Source organism: Rhododendron vialii, chromosome 5a (genome assembly GCF_030253575.1).
Source record: "Rhododendron vialii isolate Sample 1 chromosome 5a, ASM3025357v1".
Lineage (NCBI taxonomy): Eukaryota > Viridiplantae > Streptophyta > Magnoliopsida > Ericales > Ericaceae > Rhododendron > Rhododendron vialii.
Window position 1 is genome coordinate 8149258 of NC_080561.1, and position 10675 is coordinate 8159932.

Consider the following 10675-nt stretch of genomic DNA (forward strand, 5'->3'; position numbering starts at 1 on the left):
ATAGAAGAAGCAAGTGAAGAGAGAGGCCCCCAACAAAAATTCATCATCTGACAACTCATACAAAATGATTGCTCAGAGATCTATCATAGTTTAGGACTTAAATTAGATTAGTTTAGTTTAGTAATTTGTAAGTTGAAGGCTTATTTGCATGTAAGACTACTTTTGATTAAATTCAAGTTATCTTATTTCTTCTAGTCTTTTTTCTTACCAGAGAATAGTCGATTGTAAGTTCACTTTTGATTAAATTTAGTGTGCTTATATTTCTGTATTATTCTTGTCGAAATTTTAAGAGTATTTGCATATAAAACTTACCTTTGATTAAATTCAGGTTTGTTTATGTTCAATTATCCTTTTTGATTGAAGAGCGTCAATCTATTTAGTTGGTACTTTAAGGAAAAATCCTCTTAATTGAGGTAAACGAACGGATAACACAGTTGCCTGATTTAAATTAGTCGTTTCCAATCAATTTGAAAAGAATAATTTCTTTACTAAAGTTAGTTCTTTTCTGACACGCCCGCACACAATTATTTGCCATCAGATTGAGCTAATTTAGCCCAAACATACGTGCATGGAAAGAGATGTCATGCAACTAAATGGCCGAAAACCAACTACAGTGCATAAATCGGCGGATAAATTGCAGAAAAGCATGCCAACCGTGATTATTGAACCAAAACTAGTTAGAACAAACAAAGCGACCACCACCCCTTCCCAAAATAATCAAACCAACAAACATAAACTAGTGCATCTAAAGCGAGAGAGATTGAAAAGTAAGTGTTTGTTTTTTCACAAGGTCGCATGTTCGGATTTCATGAAAATCAAAACATTCTAAAATTTGGGGTCATTGAAAGATTTGTGTGGTCGTTAACTTCAGCGCCCAAACATCCATCGATAAAAAATAATGGATGGCTAATTTTCGTGTAAATTGTATTTTCATTTTTATGGAAAGTTTATTTATTACATGGGTAGTGATTTACCCACTTTCTTTTTTTTATAAATGCACCCCTTTTCTGTCATTTAGTAAATTTTATGTATATTTTTTTTACTAAAAGACAAAGTAAAATGCATTTATTTTAAAAAAGAACAAAGTAAAATGCATTTATTTAAAAAAAAGGAATATAAAAATCATTTCCTTTTATTATTTACTTAATTTTACATCATTATCGTCTTTCCCTCAGTATTTTTGGTGGGAAACGGTTCTATTTTTCGTGGCCTCTCCCGCCTTACCCATGCCGTCGCCCTTCGCCGTCGCTCCTTCCCCGCCTCTCCGATGCTTCCACTCTCTCTCCTCCCTTCACCCGGTACTCTCTCTCTCTCTCTCTCTCTCTCCATATTTATACATACAGATAGTACGTATATTCACACACGCATATCATCACACGCTTAATGCTTCCCCTTCGTCTTCCTTTCCCCCCATTTTCGCCGCAAAATCAAACCGATGTGAGAAATTGCTTGTGAAAGTATCATGATTGTTCTGATTCGATATTACTGCGAAGCGAACGAATATCTTGTGAATTAAGTCAATTGTTTTGGAAAAAGAAGGAATATGTTGTGAATTTATTTGTTCTATTGTTATGTTGATTTGGAATTCAGATGTCGCGATGGAACATTGCGCGTTTCAGTAATGGGAAGCTCAGTCTTTTTTCTCCAATCGATGTTAAGGAAGGCCAAAAGAGGTATTACTAGTTTCTTTGGCTCGATAAACATGTGCGTGTATTTAGGGTTATTGTAAGCACGATATAGATTTGAAAGTGGTGAAAAGTAGGGGAATTAAACTTCGTGTAGGTGAGTATAAAGTAGGAAATAATTTTGTGTAATAGACCAGGGCTTCTAGCTTAGTTGGTCATGTACGAGTACTTTTTTTTTGAAACGGAGTCGTGTACCAGTACTTAGGTGATGGGAGGTTCTGGGTTCGAGTTGATGGAACAGCATCAATGTCCCTTGCAGAAATCTAACTTAACTAACATACTCACATTGTATCGTCTGGCCAGAAAAAGAAAATCTTGTGGAATAAAGCCAGAGGCAGTGTTTAAGGACAGAATTTAGGGAATTGTTTGACGTGGTATTATTATTTCGATGAACATCCTTTGCTTGCACAAGTAAGGAGTGATTTGGAGGCAATTCAGATGTAATATAGAGCTAGGGAAGGAAGACATTATGTAGAGGTGGCAAGAGAAGGTGCAAGGGCCTACCTGTTTGGTATAATGAAGAGCTGAATGGCAAGAGATGGTTTGTGTTAGAAATTGTCCCACATCGGTTAATTATCACCTTGAAAACTAGTATATGAGCCTGGGCGGGCTCTCCTCTCATTGCCAATTGGTTTCGAGTGGATGCTTTAACATAGTATTAGAGCTAGGTTTTCAGAGGCTTTTTCCCTTTGTTTCCCTTCGTTTCATTGTGATCCGTGTGTTCCGGATCCTTTGTTGACCTCTCCACGTGCAAGTCGGGGGCCGCACGTCTAGAGGAGTGATGGAAATTGTTCGCTAATTATCACCTTGAAAACTAGTATATGAGCCTGGGCGGCCTCTTCTCTCATTGCCAGTTGGTATTGAGTGGATGCTTTAACATTTTGCATAGCCGAGCCTACATGTTTGTAGTTTATGGCATTGCTAAGTCGTACGAGGACGGTTTAAGACGCGGAAACTGGTTTTATCAGCGCTCTAAAGAACACTAAAGTATTAAATTTGGAGAGGGTATACATCACGTTATGTTAGTGGGAAGAAGACGACGGAAGCTATGGATTTTGATCACCCTGTGCTTGATGTGGTTGATATAGAGAGAGAGGAATCAAAGATATTTCGAAGGGGAGGATAGGCCTTTTTTCAAAATAAAGAGTTTTTTTTTCTTCTTTATTTGCTGGGAGTTGAGGGAGTGCGCAACCCTGCACTGAATCAATTCTTTGACATGTTAGATATTTTTGGAGTTTAGAGTGGTGTATAGGTCCTACTATGGTTTGGTTTTCTTTATGTTCCTCGCCTTGTTTTGTAAATGGGTGGCATTCCCTTGATTCCTTTTCAATAAAGTTTATTACTTATCATAAAAAGAGAAAGAGGTAGTGGTATGATATTTATGATGCATTGTGCTCATGAAAACTGTAGCAGTTAACTCAACTAGGCTTTTAAGATTCATCTCTAGGATACCATTATCCCGTAGGAAACAAAGTCGGCTTTTTGCCCTCTAGGACTGTCTTTTGAGAGTGTAGGTGTATCGGGATGGCTCAAGTTCAATTTTTTTTTTTTTACTGAATATGTTTTGTATTTGTTTTTTTCCTCCTAGGATTGTACCAAACAAAACCATGCCTTGCATCAGTTAATCAGGGTCCATTACACGAATCTTGTTCGCCGTTCTCTTTTCTCCTCCTAGGTTGATGTTTAGAATAGAATGGCAAGCAAAGATACGCCAGAAAATAAAACCCTAGCAACAGCCTGCGAAAATAATGGGTCACTTATTAGAAATGGCTGAGGAAAAAATTCCTTGTAAGATAAGATTATATGGTTGTTTTTCTTTATCTTACTTAGATATCCATTCCCAATTTGTTTTCTTTTCTTATTTCTCTCCTTGGGGAAGGGGCCCATGGACGCGTGGAGATTTGAGGAAATCTTGGTGGTCATAGAACTATTATCCTAACCCTTTATTTAAGACTGCCATGCTGAATTTGTTTTTCAATTTATAAGTCGTACTCCTTGTTATAAGACAATTCACAAGTGGAGCTTTTGGCAATAACTGGCTTTTTGAACATAATAAACAGGCAAACTTTGATCTGTGCTGCCAATCAAGAAGCTGAGGAGTTGTTTAAAAAAATAGTGGAGGTGGATAGGCTGATAGATACAATAAGGGATGCAAATGGAAATGAAGTAAGTAGATGCTGCTTTGTAGTTACTATCGAACTTTTCCTTTTCCATTGACCAAAATGCTTCTGTTACCAAATAAAAAAATAAAATAAAATGCTTCTGTTATACGTGATTCACTTGAATTACCGGTCATTCTCAGACCTCATCCCATGCAATTTAGCTGCCACGGCGGACCCTAATATGACTGCATCTCCTTACTAGAATATCTTAGGACTAACAAGTTGACCCTAAAAGCAACTTCTCTGAATGATATGATTCTACAGCGTGCATTCCATACAGGGCTTTACTTCAGCAGTTTCATTTTGAGCATTTCCAGAAAAGTTGACCTATAAGATGATTTTGATGGCCAAAGTTATTTTCTTCTCAAATAAATGTGCTGCGATTAGATCAAATGAAAATCTAGATTATCATTTTCTAGTGTCTCCTGAAAAATAAGGCACAATAGATCCGTATATTTGAGATGTCAAACATGAAACTGGACATATTGAGTGATCCATTGGCCTACTTGATTCTGTCCAAGAAATTTTATTAGTTTCAGCTTATAAGTTAGATAGCTAAGGAGATATATTAATCTGTTGAAGTAGGTGAATTACTTTAAGCTGCTTAGTATCTTCTTATACCCAGATTCCAAGTAAAATTGGTTCTATTAATTAAACTTGTTTCTTGTGTGGTTGATCTTCAAACAGCTTCAGAAGCTTGTGGTCGAAAACGTCCTTGCTTTCAATGAGAGCTTTTGGTTGCGACTCGCGGCTAGAACTGAGACTTGCAAATCTGAGGACGATAAAGCATGGTTTTTACTTGGTTGAGTTTATGTTTTATCATGCTTTTGAGTTTGGTCCCTGTTATCTTTAAGATATCGTATTGCCATAATATCTTTTCGTATGCAGAAAGACTATGAAGAATTTGCCTCAACTCTAATGAGCATAGTGGATCGCGTTGTTAATAAAACCAATGTACCCACTCTCTCTCTCTCTCTCTGCAGCACTATCACACAAATATCGTCAGATAGGATTCCTGAGAGCTTAAGAACTTCGTTCTCATATTAGCTTTCTTGTGTCATACTAAAGGATAACATTCCTAGTTTTTCTGTCCATGCAGGAAAAAATAGAGTACTCTACTAATGTTCTAAAGGGAATTATAAAGCCTGCACTTGATGAAGTGGAAGAGATTCCTTGGCCTCCTCGAGATCCTGAAACTCTCAAGCTTATGGAGAGAGTAAATCTTTTCTTTTTCTTTTTTTTTTCAGAATTTGCTTTGATTCGGAATTAATGAATGAAGATATGCAGTGCATCAGATAGTAAATATTGTCTTCCCCCCCTCCCCCCCCCCCCCCCCCTTTTTTTTTTTCCTTTTTTCCTGTTAAAGGTTTTTTCAATGGCTTGGCTTCTGGGGTTCAATGATTATTCGTATCTATGAACGGAGCCCTAATTTTAAAAAACAAGACAGAGTGTAATTACTTCTTTTTTAGACCCTAACTGGCAATGCATCTAGACATAGTAGATGACAAGTACTCACTGTGAACAAAGACAGTACTTGACAAACTGAATATTTTGAATAATTTTTTTGATCGGCATCTATTCTGAATACACTGCAAAAATCTCACTTTCCACCCTTGTCAAACAAGTGGTGGAGGTAGAGAGAAGATTTGTGCATGTATGTAGAATCACCCAAAAAAGGAACCTTTTTTTTTCCTCAAGCCTCATTCACTGATTTACCCTCGATTCAGCTAATATTGGACTGTGCAATGAAGTGTTCATTGTTAGCATAGCACATCACACACAGGGTAACCAGTATTGAGACTGTGTCCATGTACTCATCTTTCCCCATTCTCCTGATGTTGTTCTTGCGTAATGATGTTAGAATAGTATTTTGTCTACTATTTTTTGTCAGTCCTTTGTTTATAGTTGTCTCTTGGGTTTAATAGCGTATGATGTCCTTATTGGTTGCATGAATCTAAGAGGAGTCGATCCTCAGATTTCTTTTTGTACTGCTATTGTCCCTCAGATTAATTTCTCAGAAAAAGAATAATTACATCAGTGGTGTGTGCCCAACCTTGTTATTATCAGGAAATCAACCAGAGAGAGCTGGAAGGGGAACTGGATGAAGGGTTCCTCTCAGAAGTTAATGCACAGTTACGGAAAGTGAGTATTTTAATTGCTTTGTACTTTGTTGCCAAGACAAAATGATGTTGTTAGCATGTGGTTACAGAACAAGATTAGTGGTGAGTGCCATTCATATTGTGCATGGGAACATTTGAACAATATCCTTTTTGTTATGGAGAGAAACAGTAATATAGTTACTGTCTTGAATTAGGGCGAGCATGTTATTTCAGCAAGCCTGCTTGTTGCTAGCATTGCAATCATTCTTTGTCGGGATGGTTGAATCTCTTTTGTTCTTCCTCACCCAGTATTGCTTCCTAACGAGAGTGAATTTGTGGTCCTGTACCTGGAGCTAGTGCTTCTGAAGGCTGTATCCATTTAGACAGCAATGCTTTTGTGGGATACCACCTTAACATATCTCATATAGTTCTGAATTCAACCAAGGTTATGTATCTCTAAAGCATTGCTTAGAAAACAAGAACTTGATATCTTTAAAATAGCTAGATAAGGTAGTGCCTTCAACTCGCATGCCTCAAACTCTTATTAAGTTATTGTTTGGTTAAGGTGGGAGTTTGAACCTTGTTACTGCACATTAATATTTTCTGCACAAGAATGACAACAGCATAACAAAATTATGAGTAAATGCTGATATTGCTGCTATATCATTCATGTTACTGCTTATATATAAAGACTGTCTTTTTAAATGTTATAGGTTTGTTCATCTACATTTTACGGCTTACCATGTTGGTCCCTTGGTTGATATGGCCCCAATATTGGGGGTGAGTACACTAAAGCCATATAACTGCCTTATGGTTATTCAACTAGGATTTTCCGTTGTGTACATTTGTACTTGCATCCTTATTCATCCATTATGGTTACTAAGAATTCAACTAAAATCGCCATTGCATATGTGCATGATATAACTAAGTGGGCCACACTTTCAATATTTTAAACTATATCCACTAGCCTTGAGGTTATGGGTTTGAACCGGTACCAATCTTTAGGTCTGCACCCAATCTTCCTTCCCATACCCCCACTAAACTGGATGTACTTTTAGTTTTATGTATGCGTGATATGAACCACGCAATATGAACTTGAAGAAGTACCATAAAACATTAAGTTCTTAATCATTTGCAGGCGAAAGAAGATGGGGACAAACCAGGGCTTGAGGCTATGTTGCAAAAAGTTTTCCAACTATATGCAGCCAAAGTACTTTCTAGACGTAGCTATGCAAGAAAAGGTATGTTCATTATGTATACAATCGGATGTAAAATTGATTATTCAATGAAGAGTTTACAAATATCATAGTGCTTTTGCCAAATTTGTAATCTAGATTGACTTGTTAATTGATACAGTCAGTATTTTTATTTTCTCATTGTCCAACGATATGTGAATGCTGGCTAACACTCGGTTGTGCACATTTTCTTGATACACTTATAAATTATAAGCTCATTTTTTTAGGGCTTAAATAGCTGGAATTTGATGTCAAGATACCCAAGTCAACTTCTGTTGTAGGTATATCTAACATCTAAACAAACTATATCCTTGGAAGAGCCGGAATGTGTAACTCTTAGCAGGTTTTTAGTTACACGTAATATTATTGATTTATCTTGTGGTAGTTTTCTTGTATTATGGTCAGTATGCAACATGTGTCTTTTAGGGCACTTTTTTAGTAATTTTTGCATTCTATCCTACAGTCGAGCTGGGTTTGCATATTAGATTGCTAACATTTAACAAATCTTAGTTCTCTTGTTATCACAATGTAGGGTGCTTTCAAATTCTCTTTGCTTTCCATAGTTAAGTGTGTGAACTTAAGGAAGCATATCCTCAAATGGAGCTAGGACTGAGTCAACTGACAGAGAAGAAGGTGAGGATGTGCTGCTGTAGAGACCAAATACATGCTTCCTTTTGACATATATGTTTTCTTCTCTTGGACTTTGAGAAGAATAAGGAAATGAATAAACGACAGTGAGTTCACTGGAGGAATTTAGGGCAGTTTGGAAAGGACAATTGGAGGACACTGTCGTTCAACAGTCATTTAGTACTTTTCATTGCGTTTTGTAATGGTTTAAACTGAGTCCTTTTTGTATGTGCTCTGCTCTCCAAGTTTCCCACCTTCTCTCTCATGCTTCGTAGTTTCACTAGTAACTTTTGAATGAAAGGTCGCATAATGATGTAGTAGTCTAAAAGATCTGTCGCAGATTTTTAAGCTCCTTTGTCTTGTTTATTTTGGTCTTTTTGGTAAATATCAGATAAATGTTCCTGATCTTACCTATATATCATTTTGTCTTAGCATTGAGTCTACTAATTTCTCAGTGCTATTATCTAAATAACACTAGAATCTGCAATACATGTAGGGTCATAGCCTAGAGGCTTAGACTTGAAAGACGACACACTGGTGTGCATCCCATTTTGTTTAATGAACTTTACTTATTAAAGATTTCCTGGTCTGCGAAAGAAATCTGTTAGATGCACAGCTGACCATCGCCTTACCTTTCAAATATTACTCTTGACTGTGGAAGTGATAGAATCTACCTAGTACAGATGCTGATTTTAGTGTTGTTGGGGTGAAAGAGATTTGGTTCAGCGGAGCACATGATTATTGCTATAAAATTTGTGGTGGACTCTGAACTATAGAAAGTAACTATCTTTGTTGAGAAGCAGTTTGAATCAATGACAACAGGTTAGGTGGCAGATTTGAGATCCCCATTAAAAGACATAAAAAAGAGAACAATGTGTAGGCGTTTTTCTGTTTATCTTTTGCTAGGTTATTTGACAACCTGTCCCTCGTTCTGTTTCCACAGGGAATCAGATTTTAAAGGCAGAAGTGTTTCTTGAGACCATAATCAAAGGTACCTACTGTCTGATCCTGAAATGTTGCTTCTTTTTGCTTTAATCACTTACATGTTTTCAGGCATTGCAATTATGCTAAGTGGTGTACATTGCTTGAACTAGTACCATAATCAGATATACCTACTGTAGTACTGTTGGCTATACTATTACTAGAAGACTTGTTTCAGGAATTGCAATCAATTACTACTTGGTTTGGTGCTACATTCTTTGTTGTTTTTTCTTGAGAATTTAGGGGATGAATTGGAAATGAAAGAGAGAACTGAGTTCCGTGCCAAGAGGAATCTGACACTGGTCCAATGAAGGGCCAAGCCTGAAAATATAACCATGAGAAAGTTAAGCATCCTATTGAAGCCTTGCAAATGTACAAGAAGCTTGATGAAGCAAATGAAGAGGTAAAATAGTGTCTCGAGAAATACTGCCAAGTTCTTGTGATATTAATAGGGTAAGCATGTAATGGATACCTGCTACTTTAAGACTGAAAAGGCATTTAGTTTGGGCCCAAAAGGTCCTGAATCTCCTGATGAACGAAAACTTGAAGCACACGAGAGAGACTAGCTTCAGTCGGTTTTATCCCCCTTTTCTTCATCTTATATTCCTCCTTTTGGCCTTTAGAGGCCCCGTTTAGGAGATGGATATAATGTCCTATTTTAGGAGATGAGTTTTGACACGACATATAAGATGCTGATGTGGAGTGACTCTCATTTTCTCTGCTCTAGTATCATCGAGGCTGAGTATGTTCATAAAGCAATTTAGAGGATTAGACCATGAAAAAAGGATAACTGGTTTGATGATTCATTGAAATTTTTTCAAAACGAACTTCTTGGTTGGACTCTACAAATGTCTAAGATGACGTCCTCAAGGCCTTGCTGCATAGTCACCACTTACCAGATTCTTATTCTTGTTCTACTGGCTGCAGCTCCTGAAGAAGAGTGGAATAAGCTTTTGATCAACGGTATAACTCTTGGTAAAGGGGAAATCTCCCCGGAGGAACTTCATGCCGTTATTAAGAAACGCATTGAACGAACTTTGATCCGGACGGTAGGCACACCCCTGTTTCTGGAGCCGTTTGACTTCCAAATACTTCATATTTTGTAACATTTCTCTCGCTCTCTCTCTCAGGATGGAGGTTCTTATGAGCAGCGCGTCCTTGTCGAATACCTGAAGGGAATTCAAAAAAGAGCGGAGGAGGTTGTCCAAGTACTCCAGGGCAAGAAGCCACAATAGTTTGTGTTTGAATTCCAAGAGGGAGAAATTCATTAAATGTTTTTCGTGCACATAATATGGAAAGAAGTTCGTCCATGTAGTCGAAAAATGAAGAGGGCAATTCCCTTATGAAGAGGAAATGCGGATTTGGATTTTGGGACGAGGAATACACCATTAGGCAACCAGAATCTTACAAGGCAGTCTGTGAACCTTGTGAAAGCACCTGCTAATATGTATGCCTGAAATCATTCTTTTGCAGACTGGGCCCCGTTCCAGAACAGAAAAAAGCCCCTTATTTTTTAAGAAGGCAATTTCAAGCTCAAAAATTATAGGCTTGTTGAAATCTAAAAATATGCAATATTGATCTTGTTTGAAACATCTCATTGAAATCTTTTATACGATGCAAAAAAAATTAAATAATTATTTTTCATTTATACTATTTTTGAGTTTAAAAATGTGAAATAAGCTGCTTATTTTTTAAGAAGATTTCTGGAACAGGGCCTGAGTTTTTTGGGTTTTTTTCCTGTTCATTTTTCGGGGTCAGGAATTTGAAATGCCTTTGGAATTGTATACGGGTTGGATACATGACTGATGCTCCTTTCTTCTGAAGAATATTACTGAGATTCTCCCATTCTTCGGAAGAGTAACAAAATTAATGGGAAAAAATACCCA

General features: G+C 37.1%; 1 protein-coding gene across 4 annotated transcripts; it reads left to right on the forward strand.

The window, feature by feature from the left end:
- The first annotated feature begins 203 nt into the window (after positions 1 to 203).
- Positions 204 to 10384, forward strand: LOC131325163 (uncharacterized). Of its 4 annotated transcripts, XR_009199604.1 has the most exons (12): positions 204 to 224; positions 1176 to 1298; positions 1591 to 1673; positions 3746 to 3851; positions 4535 to 4633; positions 4736 to 4801; positions 4947 to 5063; positions 5915 to 5989; positions 7085 to 7187; positions 8752 to 8799; positions 9033 to 9192; positions 9717 to 9838. XR_009199604.1 is itself a non-coding variant. In XM_058357253.1 (11 exons), exons 1-11 carry the CDS (start codon positions 1227 to 1229, stop codon positions 10022 to 10024), a joined length of 996 nt encoding a protein of 331 aa, XP_058213236.1. In that variant the 5' UTR covers positions 1176 to 1226; the 3' UTR covers positions 10025 to 10384. The 4 variants fall into 4 exon arrangements, 3 of the variants coding, with proteins under 3 accessions (XP_058213236.1, XP_058213237.1, XP_058213238.1); XM_058357253.1 differs by lacking the exons at positions 204 to 224; positions 9033 to 9192 and adding an exon at positions 9920 to 10384; XM_058357255.1 differs by lacking the exons at positions 204 to 224; positions 9033 to 9192 and adding an exon at positions 9920 to 10384 and having other exon boundaries at positions 1182 to 1298; positions 1591 to 1682; positions 3775 to 3851.
- Positions 10385 to 10675: the final 291 nt, after the last annotated feature.